This window comes from Castanea sativa, chromosome 1 (genome assembly GCF_040712315.1).
Source record: "Castanea sativa cultivar Marrone di Chiusa Pesio chromosome 1, ASM4071231v1".
Lineage (NCBI taxonomy): Eukaryota > Viridiplantae > Streptophyta > Magnoliopsida > Fagales > Fagaceae > Castanea > Castanea sativa.
The window spans coordinates 54,352,905-54,380,259 of NC_134013.1; the positions used below are offsets into that span (position 1 = coordinate 54,352,905).

Sequence of the window (27,355 nt, forward strand, 5' to 3'; positions counted from 1 at the left end):
TAGGATTATTTCCAAATAAAACATATATATATATATATATATATATTTTTTTTTTTTTTTTTGTGTGTATGCGGATTCTAGGTTTTCCTTGTGGAATCAAGAAATCCCTTATGGATTTAAGGGTTTTGTTGTGCTAGAACAAGATCTAGTTCTTTCATGCTTACTGTTCTAAGCAATTTGTATATGAATTTTTTAGTATCTTGAAATAGTGAAAGGCAATAGTGAAAGTATAAGCCTTCTGAGTGGTGATTCAAACTAATGGCGAGAAGATGACTCGTGAACTCAATGAGAGTTGAGAGATGCTCTTCAAGTTAGATTTGAATTAAATAACAAGGAGGATAACAATCACTAAAGATGACTCACAATCAGCCTATTAGTAGTCACAATTCCTTTCATGAAATTTATAAGGATTATAGATTTTTTTTGGGAAGAATTGTAAAATTTAATATCTGTTTTTATAAGGAAGAATTCCTTAAGACTTGATTTAGAGGATTTCTTTGATTATATGGATAATCCTAAGGAGAGAAAGGTTAATTTTTTGTTTTTGTTTAAGTTGATATGCCTTAAGATTGGTGGGAATGAAGACAATATCATAGAATTTGATTATGCAAAAACAAAATTTGTTCATTGCCAAAAATGCGTACAATTAAGTTTTTCCCTCTCTTCTTTATGATGTAATTTTGACATATACAAAGCAAAATTATAGGTCACTAAGTTCAGACTCGAATTATATTAATGAATTTTGTATTCAACCATCAAGAGAAGATATAAAATTGGTAATCAACAATATAGAACAAAGCTTTGAAGAAAACTTTTCAAGTGGTTGGAAAAAAAATCAAGTCTTACAACAGTTTGACAAATTGAAGCTTTGAAGATAGTACTTCTCAAGAAATTGATGTGGTGGTTATAGAGAAGAAAATGGAGCTAATTTAAGAGATTTCTGGAAATCATAAAATGGAGATTATTGTGGAAGATCCAATTAAAGCCGGAATGTGAAGGTGAGCCCAAAGTTCCCAAAATCCAATTGATTTCCTAAAGACCATTGCTACACCATCTATTAATTTTCCTGGAGTTGAAAAGTTTAATATTTTCTTTAATCCTATATTGGTTACATTGCAAACCAGTTGAAGGGTGAAAAGAAGCAATTCTAAATTATAATCGTGGCAAATAATTATACGAAATTCTAAAGTATGATTGCGGGACATAATTCTAACCAAATTTTGAAGATGATCAAGTATATGAATATCTTTTTACTTGGGGCAGAAGATTTCAATTTCCAAACAAAAACTCGAGGTCAAGTTTTGAATATTTTTGTAGTTTTCATTATTTTAGGATTTTATTTCATGAGTAATGCTATAGATACAAACTATTTTACAAACTATTGATATGAAAAGTTCTTACTAGTTCTCATTTGGTCCAACCACCAACATCATATTTTTACTTATCAGTTTGTAAAAATATTGGTAAAATAGTTTGTGTTTGTAGCATTACTTTTATTTCTTTGATTTTACGTGTTTTTGCATTGACAACAATTTCAATAAAGTGCAGTCATATTCACCGAAATTTTTATCACAACAATAACATAGCAACGCAAACCATTCGTTCTTAATCATATAAAAGCAAGTATAATTTAAGCGCGGATAAACTACCTTCACATTTGTGTTTCTATTTCAAGCTTCTCTATTTCACACATTTACACCATTACTACAAATCACAATAAATTAAGAGAATAATATCCCATATTTGGTTTTGCAAGCATTGTAGTGTATTCTTTAAATGAAAAACAAGCAGCTCAATACTGAGTAAATACAAAAATCACATTGTTTGGATAACACCTACATTTACTGGCAAATTAGACCTGAAAACGGCCCCCTAGGTTAAAAAATGACCATAAAAGTGGCCTCCTAAAATCTCAGATTGGTCTTTAGACTAACCAGAAAAGAATAATTTTCTCACATGTATCAGAACTCAAAGTCTATATAACAGTCAAAACAACATCCACATGTCTGCAGTTTTAGAGTACGTCTCAGACCAAGGTTAAATGCACTAGAGCTCCGTTTAAGACCGTAAGATGTTGAACATTCAGGGGACACATCAAAAGGAATAAAACTTGAGATAACATTACAAGAAATCTTCTAATTGGCAATCCTAAGGGGTAACACAATTTGCTAGGGGCCAAAACTCACTTATCAAAATAGAAGGAAAAAAAAAAGAGGAAGATAAAGAACTTTTCAATTTGGCTTGAATTCAATGCTCAAAGAAAGTGTTAGGATTCTCCTCATTGCAACAACAAACCTTTTAGACAAGACACGGAGAAAATGCCTGACATTCTCTATCAAGGATAGCAGCTCCAATATCTCTAAAAAAATCAATCAATAATAAAGTCATTGTGGTTATCATGATTAGATGGGCATCAAATAAGTTCTAAAGTAAATGCAATCTTACCAAGAACAAGCCTTAACTGAAGATAACTAACATTTGTCTTCAATCTGGATAATACAACTTTTACACCATAGTCTGAAGCACAACCAAAATTAATAACAGAAACAAATAAGTGTTGATCATATGACATACAAAGGACTATGCTTGCAAACTTTTGGTCCAGCCATATGGTTTAAAAGGCCCACAGGATTTAAAAAATTCACTGGCTTAGCCTAATTTCCTAACTGTTGAGTAATACATTAGTGAGAGGTGCATACTGTCTTAAGAATCTACAAAACACATTTATGCGTGTCTATTATGTTCACATCCTGGGCCTAGGGGGTGATAAACTTGCTCCTAGATTTTTTAAATTGTAATTTTCTTAGGTTTTTTTTGTATTCAGAAGGGATACAATCATACAAGTGACATTACCCTACTCTTTGCCTGCACTTTGTTTGTGTTGATGTCACCCTAGAATGCCTAAATACTTCATTTTTGCTCACATACCCATATCCGATACGCATCATACCGGATAGTCTTTTTTTTTTTTTTTTAGGGCCAATATGTCCAGGATACGCCTGTAATACAGCTTGGATACCATTGTAACCCAACCCCCTATAGTGAGAGATGGTCCAAACTTGTAAGAATATTTATTTATATTTATATTGATATATGCTTAACAATATATAAAAAATAAATGCTTAACAATATATTAAAAAAACATAAATAAAAAATATTTAATAAGTAATTTATACATGTATCCCCAACATATCACACCCTAGGCTTTTCAAGAAATATTGTATCCCTGGATCGTACCCATACCCGTATACATATCCATACTGACTCCTCCTTGTCTTGAGATCCACTCCTGCACTTAATTCTCTTCCCATTGCTTTGCGTAGGGTAAGTGTACTTGTACTTCTCATCATATTTCAAAGTTTGTATTGTATGACAAATTTATCTCCATCTCTTTGTGCTTTTACCCCTTCCATGTCTTCTATGGCTATTCTCCAGTCTATTTAGGAGGCTTCGTCTATTCCAGACTTAAGGACAGCCATGGAAGAAGAGATGTCAGAATGATACTTGGGATTTAGTTACTCTTCCATCAGAATATATTATTAGCTGTTGATGGGTATACACTGTGAAGTACTTATCAGATGGATCTATTGAGCATTTGAAAGCTTGACAGGTTGCAGGGGGAATACTTAGAGACATTTCCTCCTATTGCTGAAATTCTTGTGTATGAATTTTCATATCATTAGCTACTAATATTGGTTGGCCATTGTTTCATTTAGAAGGAAAAAAAAAAGAAGAAGAAAAGAAAGAAAGAAAGAAAGAAGAAGAAGCAATTTTACAGGGTGAATTACATGAAGAAGTCTATATGGAACAACCACCAGAGTTTGTTGTTTAGGGGGGAGTCTGGTAAGGCGTGTCAACTGCATAGAGCCATTTATGTCCTTACTCCTTAGGCAATCTCCTGAAACTTAATTTGTTAAATTCAGTGAAGCAGTAGTCAGGTTTGAACTGTGTCATATTTAATTTGATTACATTGTATTCTCTCATACCTCTAAGAGATGAAAGATCATATAATTAGTTTTATGTTGGTGACAATTATTACGGGTAATGATAAGAAGGGAATTAATGTTTTGAAGGCATTTTTCCAGAACTCGTTTCGAACTAAGAATTTGGGTAAGTTACGATACTTCTTGAGTATTGAGGTAGCGCGATCTAAAGGAGGGATTAATTTGTCATAAAGGAAATATTTGGATATTTTGAAAGAAACATGTGTTAAGTTCTGAATCTGTAAAGACTCCTATGGATCCCAATGTCAACCTGTACATGGATTAGAGGGAGTTGTTATCTAATCCTAGGAAATATTGTCGTGGCAAGCTAAACTATCTGCCCATCACCCAACTAGACATATAGTTTGCTGTTAGGGTTGTGAGTCAGTATATGACAACTCCTAGTTTTTGTTTTTTTATATTATATATGACAGCACCTAGTCTCTTTGCATTGTGAGATATCTTAAAGCAAATTCAGGTTGTGGACTTTTATATAGAGCTATATGGTCATTAACAGGCAGAAGCATTTACAGATTCAGATTGAGCAAGGTCATCCTCAGGTAGATGATCTACTGCTGGATATTGTACTTGGTAGAGGGAAACTGGACCACTTGGAAAAGCAAGAAGTAGGTTATTGTGTCCCAACCTAACGTAAGATGAGTATAGGGCCATGCCTCATTCATTGTGTGAACTTATGTTGATTTTTCTAGAGGAAATATGGCCATGTGTTGTGATAATTAGGCAATGATCCATACTGCTTCTAATCCTGTATCATGTGCCGCAGTAATGGAGAGATGGCAGATCATTTGTTACAACATAGTGGAAAGGCTTCTCGTCTGTGGAGTTTGGTATTTAGATCCTTCGGGTTCTCTTGGGTCTTGCCTAGATCAGTTGCGGATACTCTATTCAGTTGGTGGAATTGGCCTGGAAAGCATTTGTCTAGCATTTAGAATTTAGCTCCTTTATGCTTGATGTGGTGTCTCTGGAGGGAGCGCAATAGGAGGACGTTCGAGGACATGGAAAGTTCGGATGACCAGCTATTGGCCTCTTTTAGTGGCACTCTGTTTAATTGGTCTAGGGCTTGGAGACTTACCTCTAGTGATTCTGTCCCTATGTTCCTTAGCTCTCTCCTGTGTACTTAGTTTCTTTTCCTTTCCTTTTCTTTTTACTCTATCATTTCCCTTTGTATTTTTCTCTTTGCCTTATGTTTTTCTACATAAGGTAGTGTTCTTGAATATATATCTTTTTTACCTATCAAAAAAAAAAAAAAAAAAAACAGTAACTTCTAGTTGCTGAGTGCACTATCCTGCAGTGAATTTCGGTACAGAGCAAATTTCCCTTTCAATATGTTGTATTTCCAGATATTATAAGAAATCAGTTCCTTGTAAATAAGACAAATTTTTTTCTCAAAACTAGGAAAAAAGAAACAGAAGAAAAGAAGTTCAAGATTAGAATTGTGCATTTTGTAAGCTTACCAGATTGAGGATTCAACTTTGGAGAAAGACCATACAATGCATATTTGGCATAGGCTAGCAACCTAACCCGTTGTGAAGCACCCAACCTGCTAATGATAGATCTCAGTAGCCCACTGAAAGAAAGAACAAACAATGTGGAAACTATCAGTCAGCATTTTTCTTTCTTTATTTCATCATTTCCCCTTTATCCCTCTTCTTTGTTAGAAATTAGTTAGCATCTTATATAATCACTGAGCCCTTCTTACTCTGTACGCAATATTCTGGAAAATTCTGAAGGCAGAGATTCCATAAATGAAGATATGTCCTCCATCTTCAGCGACTTCAACTCCTGCTTTAAATTCCTTTTCTCTTCAATAGACATTCCCCCCAAAAGAGTTGATTTACTATCAAGCCACAAAAGTTACATGAGGTAGCTGTTTTAACAGTTAAAAGGAACACTAAAGGACAAATGAGATATCCAGCAAGAAAAGGAAAAAGAACTGAAAAGAGGAGTTCCAGAACATTTCCATTAGTAGAAAGAAAGGAGGCAAAAAAGAAACAAAATATAGATTACTGTATCTAGGGAAAAAGTTCTGATGGAGATGAAGGCTACTAAATAGCCAACATCTGTCTCTAACTAAGAACCAAAAAATTGTATTGAGAAAAGGCTACTAATAAAAACTTTTTTGCGTAATATTGTCTCTTTATCCACTGTCTCAATCTCAGTGACTAGACGATTGGAATGTTGTAGCAGGATTGCTTGTTTTTTCTTTTTTCTTTTTCTTTGTTGGGGGGGGGGGGGGGGTGAGGTTGGGATGGGGAAGCAGGATTTGTTTGATGGAGATGAATTCAACCATCTAGTATAATAGTATATGGTATGTTCTGTCCAAGTTGGTGGATTGGGTATTCACAAGTTAAAAAGTTTTAATCAAACCTTATTATGAAAAAGGAAATGGTGTTATGAGGAGGTACATGATCATCTTTGGAGACAGGTTATCAAAGCATGCTGGAGTTCCTCCTGAGACTCATCTGTTTTAAGCTAGGAGATGATAGTGGGTTTCAACTCTAGTATGACGTGGTGTGGTGATAAAGCTTTACAGGATAGGATTCTGAACTTCTTATAGAGAGCTATGGATAAAGAAGGTCCAATTGCCTTGCCTATTGGAGTGATTAGAGTAGGGGATCAGCTTGGAATACCAGGTCTTTGATACAGTTTCATGATTGAGTGCTACTTTTTAATCTTCCATTGGGTTGTGATGTTGATAGTATCTGTTGCAGGCTCCCTAAAAATTTGAAGGTTACAATTTGTTTGTTTTATGAGGTAATTAGAAAGCCTAGAATGCTAGGATTTCTGTGGAAGAGAAATTGGTCTGCAAAGGTACCATGGAAAGTTGCTTTTAGTGGATGGACAGCCTTTGGGTGGATTTCTGACAGTTATTAATCTTTTGAGTTATATGGATTGGCGAGAGATAAATAACCGCAAATTTAACACCACAAAGGCTCAATAGAAACTCTTTAAAGTCCATTTGTATATGATGTTTATACGACCGAATGTAGATTATAGGCAGTTTTCAGTATGATTCATTTTGGACTACACTGGTTCCTTGAATTTGTTGTTGTAATTTGTTCAGGATTACGTGTTTTACAATTTGTATTTATTCTTTTAATTTTCTCAAAAACAGTTATATTACTTGTAAAAAATAATACAAACAGATTAGAACTAAACATTTTCGAAGAAGAGGCAAGTTGGTCATGATAAACTTCGCATGTGTCCAAAATCTTAATATAAAGTTCGATATAGCTGACATGCTTGATAAGGTTTACAAATGAATTACATTATGGTGAATCCTGACATTTTGGTCATCATAGGTTTAAAACTATCAAAAGCACTTGGATACCACTATTTTATTCTGTAAATATTTAGTCTAACTTCCTCCCTGGTATTAATTGTTTTTATTTAATTGATTTTACTTAGTTTTTACACTTTGCAAGGCAATCTATGAATCATCATCACAAATCATTACCTGAGGTGTAGAACTGAGCAATGTCAAAAGATACACCTTTCATCAAGACTCTAATTGACTAGTAAAATTCTCTTTGAACGAACTAAAAGGATGATAAATAATCACCTGTCAATAGTTCTTCCAGTGAAAATGAGAGGCAAGGATTTAAAGTACTTTCCAACGCCAAATCGTTCACCTAGCTGTTGTATTTTATTTGTGTCCAGAAGAATTAAAGCCTTCCAAAGTTCACAATAGTCAATTCTAAATCCTTCATCCAGTTGTCTGTAGATTCCATGATCTAAAAGAACTGTACCATTTATGCATGACAAAGAGAATGATAAGAAATCTCATACACAACATTTGTTTATCTCAGATAAAACTAATAGATATTTAATAATCAATCAGGACATACCCAAACAAAATCCATTCCGACCTTCTGGAGAAACTAATATATTACCAGGGTGTGGATCTCCATGAATGAAACCATGGACGAATATCATTTCAGCAAATACTTCCATCAATGCTTTTGCAACCTACAATAGGTAAACCATTTCATTTATCCAAGACTTACGTAGCAGAGAAGTTTACATAACTGCACTAGGATGAGCTACGAAGGCCCTCTCAGCTCAATTATAAAAGGATAATTAAGTTACAGCTCATACACTTAAAAGCATTCCACGCCCTGTCAATGTTTCATCATTAATGAAAGATTTGATAGGTCAATATCATGCTTGGACATAGGATTATATATTCAGGAAAAAAAGAGAGACTTCACATGGCTAAAATGAGCCAAGCTGCAAGCAAGTAGCTTGTGCTCAGCATGCCTTGACTAATCTTTTGCTAGCAAACCAAGCCTGGGTTCACTTTCAAGCTTGTTAAGAAAATGAGATGGGTTCAGTTCATTAGGCTTGTGAGCCAAAGCTTTATGAGCTAGGCTATGTTTGATATCTCTACATGGAATGCATTTTGCAAGTTTCAAAACATAGGAAAGAAAATAAAAATAACTCTTCTTTTTATTTTTTGGTTGAGTAAGAAATCCAGTCCCAAAAGCTGCCTAATTATCATACTTTTCAGGCAGACATAATGAAGAGGACTTTATGTTCATGATGCTGAACACAGTATCATAAAAAGTTAAAAAATGTCAAACGGAAGATCTAAGAGAATTTTGGAACTCTAAAATAGAAGAACAGTATGTTAAAACCCAAAACCAAGACCAATCAAATAGAGTATGAGCTTGGAAAAATGGAAGGAAAGAAATGGTAATTTGTGTCAATTACAATTATACCCCAATGATATAAGAATGTTTTTAAATTATTTTCCAGAGTACTTTAAGTTTGATTACAATAACATACTGTATTAACAAATGAATATTAGAATAGAATCAATAGATGCTCAAAATTCATTATGGGCTAACCATTTTTTTAAAAGAAAATTTCTGAGTATAGCATTGTGCAAATAAATAGAATTTTTTAATAATTACTTTAACAATTAACTAAAATACAAATAAATAGAATAAATTTGAAAAAAATGGCAATGTGGAACAACAGGAATACTAGCTCTGATACCAATTTGATGCAAGCCGAGATCCACTAGATAGGCTAAATCAAAGATTTAACCGAATGATAGGATGAATAGATTAGGGATGCCACTAAACTGGAGGTAGCGGATGTCACTCAATGCGACCAAGTCACACACTTGATTGTTAGGAGGAATCACTCAACTCTAAAGCAAGGACACTTGCAAATGATTTTCTGAATAGAAACTTTCTTTTTATTTTCTTATGATTTCTTATTGATAATTATAGGTAAATACATTGCATGTGAAATAATTGCCTACACTAAATGCTTGATAACTTCCAATACAAATGACAACTCCCTAGACTTCACATCACCCTATGATCAGATTATTTATGCTGGAACAACTACCAACAAAACTTATTATTTACTTAGACTAAATAATAAAGATAAATAAAAGACAAATGGACTTATAAATAAATGACACAAATCACCTATGTGGCTGCCGCATAAGTTGCCATTATGCTCCTACATCATTCTCCCCTTCTTGAAAAAGAACTCGTTCTTGAGTTCAACTTCAAAATCCTCCCTCGGTCTTTTGGATGTCCAATCATTCCTTTCCATCCCTTTATCTTCAACGATACAATTGAAACCAACATGCTATTGATCATTCTTTTCTCGCTCATGATAAATATTGCTAAACAAATTTTGATTTGTAATTTTTTTTGCCAAAGTGTAGCACATGAAGCCAATGCTACAAACAAATCAGCATACTCACTCATTGATCCAAGATTTCCATCTTCACAAATTTGTAGTGGCTTTATCCTCGTGAGTGTTGAACCAATTTGAATTACTTCACGTTGCACAAAAGCTTCCCAAATAAAATCATGCATCTTTTCCAGATAAGGAGTCTTAATTTCCATTGATGGACCAACATCAACATCAAGTTTACCATCAGAAAATAAATATTTTTCATTCCCAAGAAAATCAAAATGTGGATTTCTCTCCTTAAGAAACAATGTCTTTACACCCATTCTTCTATGGCTAAAGGAATAAACCTTACCTCTAAATAATTCTCCTGTAAAATCAATGATCTTTTTTATTTGAACAAAGAAAGCCTCATCATCATCTTTCCACAACTTTACTATTGCACAATTCACAATTGCCAACAAGGTAATTATCAAAGATTGGTGGAGAATTCCAATCTACAATACTATCTTCTTCAGAGCACTCTTTTCCATCTATAAATATGTTTGAAACAAAAGAATCCATGGAGGATGGACTCACAATGGTAGTTTCTGAAGCAGAACCTGAAGATGTTGAATGCTAATCATTGGAATCATATTCCTTGCAAAACTTTGCTTGCCTGTTTCTATGACTTTGAATTGGAGAGGTTGGAATCCCATTAAGAATTTTATTCATCTTTTGATAGAGAACTTCATAAGATTGCCTCAACTCAATAAGTTCAGATTGTATATCAACACTATCAGTGTTCCTTTGATGTCTTGGAGCCATTTCACATAACAAACAGAAAATTCATATCTTTCTGACGGATTGACGTTTGCTCAGTAAATCATGAATATCTCACTGTAGGAAACTCAAAATCATGATCTGCTTTTTTTGCTTGAAACTAGAAAGATATATCTTTACAACCATATATGGTATGGAAATAGAATCATCACAGGAAAATACAGATTTGCCAAAGAAGATAAACAGACTTTTCTGAAACAGAATGAGAACTTGGGTAGAACAACAGGAATACCAGCTCTGATACCAATTTGATGCAGGCCAAGACCCACTAGATAGGCTAAATCAAAGATTTAACCTAATGATAGGATGAATAGTTTAGGGATGCCACTAAACCGGAGGTAGCGGATGTCACTAAAAGCGACCAAGTCACACACTTGATTGTTAGGAGGAATCACTCAACTCTAAAGCAAGGACACTTGTAAACGATTTTCTGAATAGAAACTTTCTTTTTCTTTTCTTATGATTTCTTATTGATAATTATAGGCGAATACATTGCATGTGAAATAAATGCCTACACTAAATGCTTGATTACTTCCTATACAAATGACAACTCTCTAGACTGACTTCACATCACCCTATGATCAAATTTATTAGGCTGGAACAACTACCAACAAGACTTATAATTAACTTTGACTAAATAATAAAGATAAATAAAAGACAAATGGACTTATAAATAAATGACACAAGTCGCCAATGTGGCTGCCACATATGTTGCCATTATGCTCCTGCATCAACATCACAATAGCAGAAAATTATTACAAAGATAACCTGTAGCTATGTAAGAAAACCAACCTTAATTGGATTGATTCCCATCTCTTTTAAAAATTCCACATCATCAACCTGAAATTTAAGGAGCTTCCTGTTAATAGCACATAACATTTAAAGTCAAAAAGCATCCTCACTACGCTGCCTGTGTACATGGGGAGTACACTCGTTTTAAATTTCAATAAAATTCAATTTCCTATAATAATAATAATAATAATAATAATAATAATAATAATAATAATAATATCCAAAGTTAAAAGCATAATATAACAACAATAGCATAAGAAAGTCCTTGGAAATCATTGAATATATCCACGCATGTAATCTCAAATATCTTGTAATTCTTTAACAAATGAAGTATAATATTCTTTCATATATATATAAATGGGATTATAATAGATCACAAGACATCCATAAACTCTTGATATCATGAGTTCATTGTTCAAAGCTGCTACAAGAAGCAGAAAATGCCAATTCAATACCAATTGAAGAATAATGATAATAACTACATGTCCAAGAGTGCCAAAATAACTGTCTTCACAGTTTCTTTTTAATTTTTAATTTTTTGGTTGATTTCACAGTTTCATTATTTCTTTATTTACATTTCTCTTTGATCATACAATGATATTTTAAGTTTCGATATTCAAAAATTTCTCTTATCTTTTCTCTCAACATATTCTTACATTAGATACAATAAGTTCCCAACATGCTTAAGCCATGATTGAATTCAAAGTCTAATTAGGGTTTTCAACTATCTGGTCTAACTTTGATCAGATAATATGTTTATTGACTCTGTTGCACTCTGTACATGATGGTGTCTGCTAGCAAGCAATGGGCCAATCTGCCAAAGTCATGTGTCCAAGATCAAATAAAAGAATAATTATATTACCTATCAAAAAATCAAAAATAGATAAAAGAATAATTATAAAAGGGAGAACGCAATAGAAAGCGAAAGGGATTCAACTCACTAAGTTAACTCACACAATGGCTATTTCATAGAGGATATCGTAGTCAACATAAAGTTCAAGCAATAATATCAAAATCCAAGAGCTTCATTCGGAAACTTGAGGACAAATTTTCCTTTCAGGGGACAGTATGATACAGGAGTCTAATGCATTACATGGACAATGATGATGTGGCATGGTGACGTAGCATGAGGGACTGACATGGCACAATGCCAGCCAAGCCTAAGGGCTGAATTTTACGTGCCATATGGTTAATGTTGCTAAATCCACATGTGACAAGTTTGTTGTTATGTTTGAAAATTGGAGAGAAAATTTGTTAGTGGCACATGTTAGATTTTAGGAAGTTGTTAGAAGCAAAAGTCATGTGTCTTATTAAATCTAGTGTTTGCTTTTTCTAGTTTTTATTGTTAAGTATAGTTATGATTTTTTTTTCATCCAATCTGTCTAGCAATAGCTGGTCCAGTATCTACTTCAGTGGCTGCATGTTACAATTATATTCAAGCATGTGGAAAATGTGAGTTAGTGATGGATGATGTCATCACCAATAACTAGCTCCCAGGCTATAATTATCCATGTACATGCATTGTATAGATTTAATTTATAAGTAAGTAATTATTTTTTATTGAGAACCAAGTAAAAGCTTATGTTCACAATGATGAACACAGGGAAAATAAGTACAAAAAACTCAAAAGGCAAATCTAAGGGAAACTTGAAATTCCAAAATAGAAGAACATTGTGTAAAACCCCAAACCCAGGACCAATCAAAGAGAGTACAAGCAAACATAGCTTTCAATTGATCCAAAGAGCTTTCCATGCCTTCAAAACTACGACCGTTCCTCTACTTCCAAACAAGCCGGCCCCATATTCCAAATATCTGAACCAAACTTACCAAGCCAGTTTCTCCAGCTAAATAGTACAGAAACAACATTCGCTGGCAAACTCATTGAATCCCAAACATTTGAAGTACAATTCCCAGAAAGGGGAAGAGATGTCACAATGAATTAAAAGATGAACCACTGATTCCCCATTGTTGTGGCACATACAACCAATGCCTGTCCACAAAAAGAACGACCACCCTCTTAGGAACCTTAACAGACCAAATACCTTTCCAAGGGAAAAGAACTAAAGTGGCGCCCCGAATCTCCCTATATAAGGACCTGGTACCAAAAATTCCGTTTCCCTTAACATTCCATTTCCCTTAACATTCCATTTCATCCTATCCATCCCCTCCCCTTAGGAACTAGAGAATAAATAAGATTGAAGAAAGAGAGAACATCACCCAACTCCCAATCATGAAAATTCTTGTGAAAGCTCAGTTTCCAGCTTCTTGCTTCCCCATTCTGTTGAGAGCCCAACACATCAGAAATGAAGACATCCTTGTCCACTGTATAGATAGATAGATAAAAAGTGAATTTCAGTTTTGAGTTTAGATTGAGGTGTGAATTCCCTCCCTTTTTCTACTTCCCTCTCCCTCTAGAATCTTTCTCTGTCCAGAAAATGTAAGCATTAATTTTCTTGCATCATGTTGTCAGCCCATTTGCTATCGCAAGACTACCCTTTTATTTATTATGTTTCGTTCATTATTATGCCTTAAGCATTTTAAAAGGTCATGTGACTACAATGTGACTTCTAATAAAATTAGATGGTTAGGACTTAATTGTTATATGGAAGCTGAAGGGCCAGAAGTTACTAAAGGCTATTATAAATAGCCTCTTTTAAGTCATTACAAGCAGCCTTTTCTTATCTTATTTATGAAATTTCCAGCTCTAGATATGTCTCAAGCTCTTTCAACCTAGAAATTGATACTATATTGTTTCAACTTCAATCTTGTTATCTTCTCTTCACTGTTTTATTACTGGAATTTCTTCTTAAACACTTCATGAGCGTCAATTTGCTTGAAATATCTTTGGCAGATTCATATCAGATCTACACTAGATTTAAGTTTTCCTCACTGCATCACTTCACCCTCCATATCCCCTCCCAAGGAAAGTTCAAAGCAGCATCCCCCTTCAATGCCTCATAGTACCTAAGACCTAAGAAGAACAGAGAATTGATCATTTCTATTTACTCCAATCACTCTGTCATCCGCCCCAAGCTGAATACACCACAATACAGCAATCAAAAGGCGCATTAACAGCTTTAACTCCCAAACCTAACGAGGACCCAAAAATTCCTTTGAGTGAAAATATATGCCTATGAGAACACACAGGACCAAAACAGTAAAAGAGGGGGAAAAAACCTTCACCTTTTCCAAATGGGAATTTGGTGCATAGCAAACTCTTTTTGAAAATTTTTTTTTCTTTCTTTTTCTAGCTTTAAATGTTCAAAAGAATTCTTAAAGTTGTCCTGATGATTCTACACTAGCCATTTCACTTCTTACAGGCTTTAGACAAATATTAGAAGTTTAAAACAGTCTAAAGAATCCAAATACAAACATAAACACACAAGTCGAAGGTATCTAAGTATCGTACCTTGTGACCCCGACAAAACTCCATTGTCAGAACCTGGGTTGTTGTCAACTCCTGGATCCATTTATACGTTGGTCAGGTAGACAAAACATGTTGATATATTTATCATCAAATTCATGTATTTATGAAGTACTGAAGATGACAGTTTGATAGAGGATGAATTAAAATTTAGAGGAAAAAAAATTGAAAGTAAAATAATATTATTCAAAAAGAAGAAGTGTTTAAATACACAGGGTGTGCACCAGACCACTCCTAAATTTAAACAATCTATGATTCTAAAAACAAGCAAAAGACAGTCATCCTGTCTTGCAATCTTCTTAGAATAAATTTTTTAATGAATTAAAAATGAGAGGGAAAACTCAGTTACCATACCCAAAATACATGAGGAACCCAGTGGATAATGCCAAAGACAGTCATCCCGTCTTACAAGACTCTTAGAATAAATTGTTTAATGAATTAAAAATGAGAAGGAAAACTCAATTACCATACCCAAAATACATGAGGAACCCGGACCATGTCATTGTTTTTGAAGTTTTTGGCAGTTCTCTCAGAATTTCTTGCTTCCTGAATGAAATCTGCAGAGCGATAAAAGAGGGAAAAACAGCTATTGTTACAATGATCTTAGATAATGATTCAAAAGTACCACTATTAAAAGTCATGCTTGTCTAAATTAACAAGCAATATGTAAGGCATCAACTGATAGAAATGCCTCTCAACCATGGTCATAAGCATTGATGTCAGGCTATATTTAGATGCACTTTTAGACAATTCGTTACCAGTTAATAATCAGAAATTGAAATTTTAATAAATCAATAAAGCAGAAAATGAATGAAATGTGGAAAACAATTACATATGTTCCGACACCAAAATAGTAAAAAGGCAAAACTGTATTACATATTATGCGACTGCACATTAACTAAATGTACTTCATATGATAGTCGTACTTTTGAGGATGTGGAGAGTTCAGATAATCAGCTGCTTGCATCCTTTGTTGGTACCTTTTTTGATTGGTCTCAGGTTTGGGGACTCACATTGGTAATCTTTGGCTGCTTTATGTTTTTTGCATAAAGTAGTCCTTCTTTAATGATAAATTTTCTTACCTATCAAAAAAAAAAATTTACCAACTTGAATTTAACACCCAGGTCAAAAGGCTGTATAGCCTGCAAAACCAATGGGGATTGATGCCTTCCAATTAGTAAGTTTATGAATAGTACCCAGGAGAGAATAAACTATTAAGAAGGATTTGGCCACTGTGGGTAGTGCAAGGTTTTTATGTTAGGATGCTTGGCAAACTGCCAACAGAGTTAAGGGACATAATTAATTTCCTATTTTTATTAACACAACCGCAAAATCTAAATACACCTAATACAAGCATAGTGAATAGCATAGTGCTCTATCTAATGTTGTAATTAGTTTAGTTGATGCCTCACAAAACAATCCTTTAAAATCAAGAACTTCCATAATGACTTTCTTCATCATGTCACCAGTTGTATCATATGGTTCATATTTCTTTCTTTCTATTGGATCTTCTGACACTCCTTGAGCATGATAACCCCTAGTATTATGCCTTTGATGAGTATCGACAACCTGGTTTGCCGATTGGTCTACTTAATTCTTACTATTCTCACCATCATTACCATTATTGGTTCCAAATGTTTCCCCCCCATCTTTACCAGTTTCTTCATCATTCAATGGAAGGCTAAATCTATTGTGTTGTGCGAAACTTTGAATAAGAACAGCATCTTCTTCACTATCAGCCACTTTCCCCCTAAATGGGTAGGCATGATGCGAAACATAGCTCTAATACCAATTGTCATACGACAAAGGGTAATGAAACCAAATCTGATATAGAAGTTTTGGGGAGTAACTTTTAACAGAAATTGTTGAAGCACTGGGATCAGGCTTTGGAGGGAAAAGGTTGGAGAATATTATGGAATGTATGGGTTTTAAAGAGTAAGGAAAGGGTAGGATTTGGAGAATAAACAAAGGGGAAACACTTGAAGATTTGGGCGCTGTTCCAGTGCTGAGAACAGTTCTATGAATAGTGTTTTGGTGTGTTTAGGATTTTGGATTGCAATTTGACGAATGAGTGATTTAGGGTTTCAGACGTTAGAATTTAGGGAATAATAAAGGTGTAAAATTTGATCAAAGTTCACCAGAAATTTCAATAGAAAATAGAAAGATGAACATATCTAAGCATCAGACCATGGGAAGGATTTGTATCACCCAATTGCTGAATTTTTCATGAATGTAGTATTATTTCAATTGAAATCCTTACATCCATATACACAAGCAGTAAGCACCTAATCCTAGTGGAACGATGGACTTCTTAAATCCTAATAAGACTTTGAATCCTTGGGCCTTACTACTCAACCCAAACTAATGATTAAACTCACAAATCAAAATCTCATTACTAAATGAAACCAAAATTAGGACACAACAGACCACTACTAAAGGCCATATCCAGAAACCAAAAATTACAAAACTGCCACTGACACTAAAGAAAAAAATAAAACTAAAGAGTTCTGATGAGGAACTTTTTTTTATTATAAATTATTCTGACCAGAAAATAATTGATCCCAAAAAAATAAAAAATAAATACTCATGATCAGCCGGCAAGATTATTCAAATTCCCAAGTAGCCTTAGCATCATTTGGCATGTGTCAAAATATGCTTGGATATTAGAAATAGCTTTTAGCCTTTAATATGTCCTCAATGGTTGCTGGCATAGTCCTCCATCGGTTTCATTGTCCACTAAATTTTCATTCAAAACATTTCAACCACTACTAAATTCATTACCTAAACTGAGTCATAGGTACTCAATATCATGGTCAATAATTATACAATATGTTGAGGCATGCATTCATTAATGTAAAGATATCTTTCTTATAAAAGATAGTATGGATGTCTATTAGCACTGCCATATTGGGTAAGTGGTTATGGCGGTTTGCTGTGGAGATGAATGCTATGTGAAGAGTTGTGATAGCTAACAAGTATGGCTGTGTTAGGTGGTTGATGTTCTGAAATATCTAATGAACCTCATGGGGTTTCGTTGTGGAAGCACATTAGAGATGGTTCGGGGAAGTTTTCTCAAAAGCTTCAGTATGAGGTGGGGAAGGGTTTTCGGATTTGTTTTTGGGACGACAAATGGTGAGGGGAGCTACCTCTTAAAGAAGGCATTCTCGTTGTTGTATCGCATTGCAAGGAATAAGGATCCATTTGTGGCTGAGAATTTGTGTAAGCAAAATGGGATTGTGATCTGGGAAGCTACCTCTTAAAGGAGGCATTCCTGTCGTTGTATCACATTGCAAGGAATAAGGATCCATTTGTGAAAAGCATTTGCGTCAGCAAAATGGGATTGCATGTCCTGTTTATTAGACTGATACAAGACTGGGACTTCAAGAGCTTGGATTCTTTCTTTGCTCTTCTTTATTCTACTGAGGTGGGTCGGAGTGAGGAAGATAAAGTGGTATGGTTAGCCACCCAGAGTGGTTCCATTGAAGTTAAGTCATATTATAAAATTTTAACAGGTAGCGGTAGCAATTTCTTCCCTTGGACAAGTATCTGGAAGTTGAAAGCTCCTTCTAAAGTCTTTCTTCACTTAGACAGCTGCTAAGGGGAAGATTCTCACATTGGACAATTTGAGGAAGAGGAATATTTGTATTGTTAACAGGTGTTGCATGTGTAAGAGCAATGGGGAATTGATGGATCGCCTACTCCTTCATTGTTCTTATGCTTATAACCTGTGGTCATTTGCGTTCAGCTTGTTTGGTACTTTGGTAATCCTGGGTTATGCCTAAACGAGTGGTTGAGTTGCTAGCTTGTTGGCATAGAGGTGTTGGGTGACATAGAGCAGCTTCTTTTTGGGGTTCTATTCCACAATGTATTATGTCGACTATATGGAGGGAGCAAAACAACCGAACTACCGAAGTGGAGGAGCGTTCTATCATTGAATTAAAGCGCATTTTCATTTTATATTTTTTTGAGAAGATAACTGCTTTGAGTAGTTTTCCCATACCTTCTTCGCTAGATTTCTAGATTTATGTAGTTTTGTAGAGTTTTTTTTTCCCCCCGTGTACCAGGGAAACTGTTTTTGCTGTACCTCTCTTTTTTTATTTTTCAGTGAAGTTTTTCTTTGCCAATAAAATATATATATATATATATATATATATATATATATATATATATAAATGTCTATTAGTCACACGCTGACTCTGTCATCTAGTACCATCAAATGGCCAAGACAAGGAAGAGGACACACAATTATGAAGAGATTCAAAGAAGACTTTTGTTGAAATATCAATTTCATAATTTTCTATACCTCATTCCAAACAATTTATCTAGGTTTCTTGAGGTGAAACACAAAAGTTAAATAAGAGGATATAGTAAATGACAATAAAGCAAGAACTATCAGATCTCAAGATTCTGCTCAACAAAAACCAATACCCATTACAACTACCAAAACCATTCTATAACTCACCAAGTTCTAAAGAAATAGCTTCCACAAATTCTGACACTAGCCACTGAAACCGGTATTCAGGGAGAAGCTGTGGAAAAAAAGAAGAAGAATGAAAAGAAAAAACTGATCAAGCAAGTGAAAAACATTGAGCAATAAGAATATAAATAATAACAGCAAGAAAAAAAAAAAAAATCAATATGAAAAGGAACAAGGAAAAATTGAGTTCCTCAACAGATCCTCAGCCAAAAATAATACAAAAGAACATAGAACTTTTTGATTCTCAAATCCCATAGAAGTTTAAGTCAAATTACTTATTGTTATACATATCTTCTCTCTCTGTGGAAAGTAAGAAAGTGTATATTGAAACAAAATTATTATATAAAGTGTAAGGGAGACAAGGAATAAATTTCACAGATGTGAGTCATTTCAGCTAACCAAAATACAGAATGATTTTGAAACAGTAACACAAAAAAGGGTACTAAAATTGACACCACAAGGCTTGTAAACTAAAAGCAAGAGCCACTATTGCACAAAGATAAGCATAATGGTCCATTGGTTCCTGGAATCTTGAGAAGATTCCTATACACTTTCTGGGAATTTGACGGATTCCCTTTGATTAGTTCACAGCTTTCACTCAAGATTCTGGCAATCTCAAATTGTTACTGGCTTCACATTCCCATGTCTCGTACCCAACTCAGTAACGAGGTCAAGTGGGAATAATGGGTATTGTGTGTAATGTGTAGAGTACTTGAACTATCTTTTTTCAATAAATTTACATTATTTATAAAAAAAAAATAAAAGGAGGCCTAAGGGTTGATCACATGAACATGTCTAATGGTCAATTGCATTGGGACACCAATTTCATGAGAACTATGCAGGATTGGGAGCTAGAACCTTTATCTTCATTTCTTTGTCTTCTTTATTCCAACATATTAGGGAGGGATGGAGAAGATTAATCCCATCCAAAAGCCATGCATTTGAGGTTAAAATGTATTATAAATTTCTGGGGTGGTAGGCAAATTAAAAAATGTAATATAAATTTTTGATAAATTTGTGATCTCTAATGACAGATCCCCTTTCCCTTGGAAGAGTATTTAGAAGACCAAGGCCCCCTTGAGAGTCACATTCTTTACATAGACTGTAGCAGTAGGTAAAATTCTAACGATGGATAAATTCAGAAAGCAACACATCATAATGGTGGATTGGTGTTGTGTCTATAGAAAGAGCGGGGTAACCATGGATCACTTACTCCTCCATTTTGAAGTAGCCAAGGAAATTTGTGATCTGATCTTATGTTTGTTTCAGGTGCAATGGGTCAGGACTGGACGGGTGGTTGATTTACTCACTTGTTGAATTGGATAATTTGATGGCATCATAATGAAAGCATATGGAATGCCATTCCTTATGCATCATGTGTTGTTACTGGTGTATTAGAGAAAATGCAACATGCGTAGTTTTGAAGGTTGTAAGACAACTTCTGAGTTGACACTTCTATTATTGAAGACCCTTCATGATTGGATAGCTGCTAGTCTGATCTTTTTCTCTCAAACTTGACGAATTTCTTGATTTTTTTGTTTTTTCATGATTTCTTGGTGTATCTCTTGTATACTTCCCTGTGTATATTGGTTGCCTTTTTTGCACAGTTAACAAATTTTGTTCACCTGTAAATAAAAAATCATAGTATCAAGAAATTCAATACATACCCATGCAATGGATTTCGAAAGGAAAGACATTGTACTTGTGTCTAGTTTCATCAGGTCCTCTAACCCAGGATATTGCACCTGCAATCCACCAAAATATAAAATCAACAAGAACTACTTGCCCACTCATATTAATCCAAGCTTGATGAACAAGATGCAACAAATGTAAAGCATAAGCAAGAAGGACAAGGGAAAGACATGATTTAATGCTTCCTAAGATGATTAAGAACAAATAGCAGCATAAAAAAAAGCAGATAATTACTTCTTCTTTTCCAATGAAATTATTTATTACTAGCAAATTGACCATTATAAATGCTGCAAACTTCAAAGACATTTGGAATGGGATGACAATACAAACTATGATGATGCAAGTTACTTCCAGCATTGGTATGCATCCAAAGCAGTCCCTTACATGTAAATTTTATGAAGATCCTCACCATCTTGGGTACATGAGCTAGACTCCTGTTATTGGCATCTTTCATCCACTATTATTCAGGGAAAAAAAAAAGTTCCATCGCACCCAATGTTCCATTTTTACGGGGTCTTGGAGAGGTAATTAGTAAGAAACCTTACTCTCAATTTTGAATAGGCTAATTCCTTGAGGGTCTATTTTCTAGTGCAAAAACAAAGTGTTAGGCTGTTAAGCACTGCCACAGGTGATTAGAAAAACCATACTGTGGGAAACTAGCAATCTGACCGTTAAGAATGTAGTAAAGTTCATAGACCAATGAAGTGACAAGTTATAAACACAAATTATAATAACTTATGTTACTTTCAGCATAAGTTGATATCCTAAGCACCACTGTTGATTTTTTACTGAAATTGTTTAATTATATTAAAAGAAGGAGAAGAAGAAGAAGTCTATATCCTAAGCAATATCATGGATGTAAATCAACTATGAATGTCATCTTCTTTTATTTTCAATCAGTAAATTACACACATCCATTGAGTCTTGAACCCAAGATCTCACCGACAATCAAATTCTTTATGGACGGAGAAAGTGGCATTTAATACATACATACCCTTTATGAGCCCATGGAGTTCCACTGTATAATTATCAACTATAATAATTTTTTTATAGGGATTATCAACAATAATAATAAAAATATCAAATAGAATTCAGTTTTCTATACAAATCAGACATGGACGGTGCTTTAAGTGGAGATGGGAGGCAAGATCTCAGTATATTTAAATCAACAATATGTGTGCATGCACACACACATACACATACATGCATGTAGGTAGATAGATACACACACACATGCACACACACACACACATGAGCACACACATACGCAAGTAGAAACGCAGATGGATAGATAAATGTGTATAAGTTCTTTTTTTAAGTATATATGAAAAAATCCTTTTTTTGTACAGGATCTAGGCTCCCATTACTGGCGCCATTCATGCACTATTATTATTAAAGACCCCAAAAAAAATGTTGCTACCATAACAGGGCTATTGTCTGGTGCAAGTGTAAAGTCTTGAGCTGCTAGGTGTATGCACATGGATTAGAGTTTTTGAGAATAGCCACTTCGTGCCAGAAAAACTGAAAGTACAACAGTGTCTAAGCCACCCCTCCTAAGGCCCCAGTTAAATGGAACTAACAATAGGTAATGACCCTAAGATCACTATTATAATATGTGAAAAATGAGCACAATTGATGAAAAAGAGAAGAAAAGACAGCTACGCAAAAAAAAATTATGGCATGTTCTTACAAGATGAAGATATTGGACTACATACAGATTTGCTAGATCATTATTCATATTGAAGAAACATTATTGGTTCATTCAACAAGTACGTAATATTAAGGCCAAAATTATATCAAAATCACTTGAACTGACATTACTTTCTCACCAAAAAACACCAACCTTAATTGCTACTTCTTTGTGGTCTTTCAAGATCCCATGGTGCACTTGAGCAATAGAGGCCGCAGCTATTGGTTGTTCATCAAGTGACAGAAATCTGAAGTGTACATTCTAAAGTCAAGAAAAAGTTCCAGCCTTTCAAGTACAAAATTTTACTTGCTTATTTTACTTTTTTGAAAGAAGGATGGGAACAGAGTAAGTCAATAAGCATATTTTAAGGAATGTTTTACTAACTTGGAAAGTGCCGGAGGAGCAATACATGCTGCGAGAGAGAGTGAGAGAGAGGAAAGTATTGCACAAGAAAAGTCGTGCCACGGTGGAGATAGAGAGTTAAGAGAGCTTAAGACGTAGATGAAGAACTTACTAACTTAAACTAAAAGCCTTCGGGAGACGGATTTTTTTTTGGGGGGGGGGGGGAGGGGAGGAAATGATGACTATACTGCAATGGTGTTGCAGGGAGATGGATGTTGAGTTTTAAAAAATGAAGAGGAAATCACAAAATAGATGGAAGACCTTATTAAGGCAAGTGTTGACTCCAGCTCTACCCTAGATGTTGACTCCTAGTGGTTTTCCTGCTTGGTGTTGACTCCTACGTCATATCCCTTTATTTTCATGTCTTTTAATTTTACTGTTTAATTGTTTTGGTTGTCCTACATCACCCACATGTTTATGTTGGGGGGCATACTATATTCCACTCCACCAGATGAAATTTAAACTCGTCCCCCAATCCACCCACAAGAAGTTTTTACAGCTATTTCAAACAATTAGTCACAAAGGTAGCAATACTAAAGCTAGAATGAGAATCCTCAAAATTGAGATTCTCACTCTGCGTTCACATTTAATGGGATTGATTGTAAGAGTTTGGAGGAAAAGGAGGAAGAAATTTTCTGTTGAACAGTTGAAGCATTTGGGCCTTGTGTTGGATTTTTTTTTTTACCTCATATCAGTGCTTCCTTGCAACTTTGAAAGACCACATATTCATGTAACTTCATCGAATCAATTCTATGGTAAGTAGTTAAAGTTATGAAATTAAATGATAAATCAGATATAGTTAATAAAGAACAATATGTTAAAGATGCATGATGCTAAACAAAGACATTCTTAGAAGAAGACCCCACCCCCCACATATGTTCCATTGAAACTGGTGGTAATTACATTTCCACTCACAAAAGATAGACATATAACAAGTTCTCCACAAGAGAGTATTATAAAAGTCAAACCCCAAATCTGCATAAGGTGAATGAGTTTTTCCATATGGAAAACAGGACAGCAAAGAATTGGTAATACTCAAGCATACATAAAGGTTGCAACAGTCATCGTAACATATACATAGAAAAATGACAAACAGATAAATTGATTTGGAAAACTGACTTACATCTCAGACAAATCCTGTCCCAGGTTGCTGATTAGAACTTGTTTTATAGCCTTGAAATGACAAGGAACTGCCTAAGGCAAAAGCGAGCACAGAATGAGCATAAGAACCAATCAGATGCACTCCTATTCCCTACCTTCTTAAATAAGTGCAGATTTTTTATATAAAAAATAAATTTTAAAAAAATAAATAAATAAATAAAAAGGAATATAAATAAAGATATGTATTAATTCAGACCTGATCCTGTAATGAAGAAAGAGTTGATGAGTATTCTTTTGGAACCTGCCGCAGGGCAGCAACAAACTGACCAGCTTTGACATAGAAACCTTTATTTGCTTCACATAATTTCAGGATTCTTTTGGCCGAGCGTAAGTGGACCTAAATGCAATGGTAAGATCAAATTCCCATTAGAACTAAAGCCCACTGATATGCTACTTATTAGAATAATGGTTAAAGGATCAAATTCGGTCTTTTCAAACAACTCAGGCTTTTAGGACAATCGGTAATTTATGATAGTATTAAAATAGGTGGTCTTGAGTTTGAACCCTATCTCCACTCTACCTCTCATTTAAAACGTTAAATTTTCACGTGTTGAGCCCACTTATCAAGGGAGAGTATGAGCCCACATGTGAAAGGAGTGTTAGAATATAGTTAAATGATTAAATTCAGAATTTTCTAACATCTTAAGTTTTTGGAACAATTGGTAACTATATGCAAATAAGGAATCCCACTTTCTTATTTATTTATAATATGAAAGTTACAATGGGGGAAGGGGATTTGAACATAGACATCTCTGTTGGAAATACAAGAAGGTGCTACTTGAGCTGCAGGGCTCTTGGAACAGGAATTCACTACTCAAAAACTAAACATTAAAAGCCCTAAAGAAATACATGCATTTTATAGATTAATAAAATGCTTTTGATTGATTCTGAAAGCCTAGCAATATGTTTGAAACCTAAGTTACAGAATCAGATCTGAACCCAAAGGAGCTCGGTTGCATATATTACAAAACTGTCTGTTTCCTTCTTTCATTAAGCTATTTTCTTAAATGCATGTGTTCTGACAATTATGGAGTAAGAAACAAAATTTGTTATTGAAAGAGCAATATCAAACTGAAACTTCTAATTGCATAGTAACAAACACGTGCTCTAGCGGTGACAAACTCTGGTTTGGCAATATTCTTTTAGGTAAATAATTCAATGAAAAGTAACAAAGAAGGAAGCAACCCTAGCACTCAGTAAGTATAAAAGAGAAGCGAATATTCTAGTTTTCCTAAAAGCTTAAGCTAATAGGAAATGAAGAACTTAATAATGTAACCAATATTCTAACAAAATATTGTTAAAAATAATTCCAAAGGGCCATCAGAAAGGATTATAAAACCCAAATTGCCACTCGAAAAGCAATCTTAGGGGAAAAATACTACAACTGCAGCACTAAATTGCATAAACAAGGAAGAAAGAGCAAAAACAATCTCATTATATACATGCACAACTAAGCTGAACCAGTTCAAATACCAAATCAGTTCCATTGAAGGTTTTGCATTCTTGCTTCTAGTATAGCGTGCAATCTAATAATGTTGTAAAAAATTTAAATACCTTTGCATTCTCTTCTTCGGCTTTTTCACGGCCGTCCAAATATGGCTTTCAAATTTGTGGTAAAATTGTTTTCTTATCACCAAAATAGGCAAAATTTTAATTTTGTTTAAGATTCTAATTTGAAAGACTCGCTTTAGCAACTACATTCCCCAAACAACAATATTTAAAAACACACTAAATAATAAATTTAAAAAAAAAAACCCAAAAACTTTTCATTCGTATTCAATTCCAACCATTTCTCAGAAACCAAACAGAAATCAAGCAATGACACAAAAAGCCAGAGAGAGAGAGAGAGAGAGAGGGTTTAAAAAAAGAAAACCTCAGATAAAACGCGAAGGTAGTCATCGGAATCCAGAGGCAGGCCATGTAAAGAATACTTGTAGTCAACAACAGTGCAAGCAATCTGCAATACAAAATTAAGATTAAGATTAAGATTAACATCATTCATTCCTCTAAGAATTATTGTATTTATTAGAGAGAGAGATGGGAGAGACAGTGGAGATTGCACGAGACGAGCGAAGGACGCCATGGAAGAGAGTGGCGAATTTGGAGGAGGAAGTGAGGAAAGAATCGGCTGAATTTGGGCTGAATTGCAAGCCCACGCCAGTGGCGGTGGCGGTTGCTGTTGCTGTTGCTGCTATGAGAAGGTATACACCGCTCTTCGCGGGAAACTTTAATATTTTACTCATTAATTTCAGGGGTTCGCTCTTTACTCTTTGCTCATTTATTCTTCTTCTATATATTGAAACAGGAAGACGCAGATTTATGACGTATGTGGCAGTAAGGACTAGACTAGTCTACGACTACTGCTGGTGCTGGAGACTTCGGAGCGTATCTAAAGGCATATTGCTTGCATGCTACACCTAAATCTCTAACAAAATAACAGCTTAAACCCACGGTTTTAAAACACATGAATGGTCATCAGATAACCGATAAAAAGATCCGATTTCCTGTTTTTCCCTGGTTGAACCACCAATTTTTATCGGACCGGTTGGTCGATGTGGTTTTTAAAACCATGCTTAAACCCAAACCACAAAATGAAGGTGAAAAACTAAAAATATCACTTTGGTCTTATATTTCAGGAGCACTATCAATTTGGTCCTATATTTTGGTAGGAGTATTCTTACCATCAACTCACTAATGGAACAGAAAATGACTGCATGTTGAACATAACAAAATAAGAAATAAAATCTAACAAAGAGCTGAACATGTACGAAGGCATTCATGTTCCCTAATTTACTTGCTCAAGGCAAGAGTTTCAGTACACGTAGCAACGGGCTAAAACTTATTCCGTTCCTATTTTGGCTACAACCTTATGGACTACTAGTATTCTGTGTATTTGATGCATTACTTGATAAAAAACCGTGTGTAATTTAAGGAAACTATTTCAATAATATAATTAAATTTCAATACTAAAATAGATAATAAAAATTACTTTAAACTACAAAAGAAATGCATACAGTATAAAATCAGTTTTTAATCAAATCCAAAAACTATAATAGAATATAAGTAATATAAAGGAAATAATGAAACTCCTATTAAATTTTTTAATAGTATAAGAAAAATTGAGCTTTAATCGTTTTTTTTTTTTTTTTGTGGGTATTAGTTTCATTTAAAGTATACTAAGTTAATTTCTAAAGTACATATAATGAGTAATGAAATTGTCGTATAATTTGAAT

The 27,355-nt window shown here is 34.3% G+C and overlaps 1 protein-coding gene across 3 annotated transcripts; it reads right to left on the reverse strand.

Annotated features, from left to right (window-relative positions):
* Nucleotides 1–1,701: 1,701 nt before the first annotated feature.
* On the reverse strand, nucleotides 1,702–26,609 carry LOC142622686 (uncharacterized). Of its 3 annotated transcripts, XM_075796214.1 has the most exons (16): nucleotides 26,171–26,585; nucleotides 25,996–26,079; nucleotides 24,319–24,459; nucleotides 24,085–24,155; nucleotides 22,713–22,806; nucleotides 20,845–20,922; nucleotides 19,163–19,229; nucleotides 15,172–15,257; nucleotides 14,686–14,736; nucleotides 11,277–11,324; nucleotides 7,853–7,973; nucleotides 7,567–7,747; nucleotides 5,704–5,841; nucleotides 5,459–5,571; nucleotides 2,446–2,517; nucleotides 1,702–2,359 (listed from the first exon to the last, which is right to left on the reverse strand). In XM_075796214.1, exons 1-16 carry the CDS (start codon nucleotides 26,363–26,365, stop codon nucleotides 2,232–2,234), a joined length of 1,668 nt encoding a protein of 555 aa, XP_075652329.1. In that variant the 5' UTR covers nucleotides 26,366–26,585; the 3' UTR covers nucleotides 1,702–2,231. The 3 variants fall into 3 exon arrangements, with proteins under 3 accessions (XP_075652329.1, XP_075652330.1, XP_075652328.1); XM_075796215.1 differs by lacking the exons at nucleotides 1,702–2,359; nucleotides 2,446–2,517 and adding an exon at nucleotides 2,524–3,898 and having other exon boundaries at nucleotides 7,898–7,973; nucleotides 26,171–26,609; XM_075796213.1 differs by lacking the exons at nucleotides 1,702–2,359; nucleotides 2,446–2,517 and adding an exon at nucleotides 2,524–3,898 and having other exon boundaries at nucleotides 26,171–26,596.
* Nucleotides 26,610–27,355: the final 746 nt, after the last annotated feature.

Excerpts from the sequence above, each read along its gene's own strand:
- LOC142622686 (XM_075796213.1), bottom strand. The coding sequence starts at position 26,365 with ATGAGTAAAATATTAAAGTTTCCCGCGAAGAGCGGTGTATACCTTCTC. Across the intron at positions 24,156-24,318 it reads TTTCTTCATTACAGGATCAG|GCAGTTCCTTGTCATTTCAA; the intron begins GTCTGAATTAAT and ends CTTTTGCCTTAG. Across the intron at positions 22,807-24,084 it reads GGACAGGATTTGTCTGAGAT|ATTTCTGTCACTTGATGAAC; the intron begins GTAAGTCAGTTT and ends TGTACACTTCAG.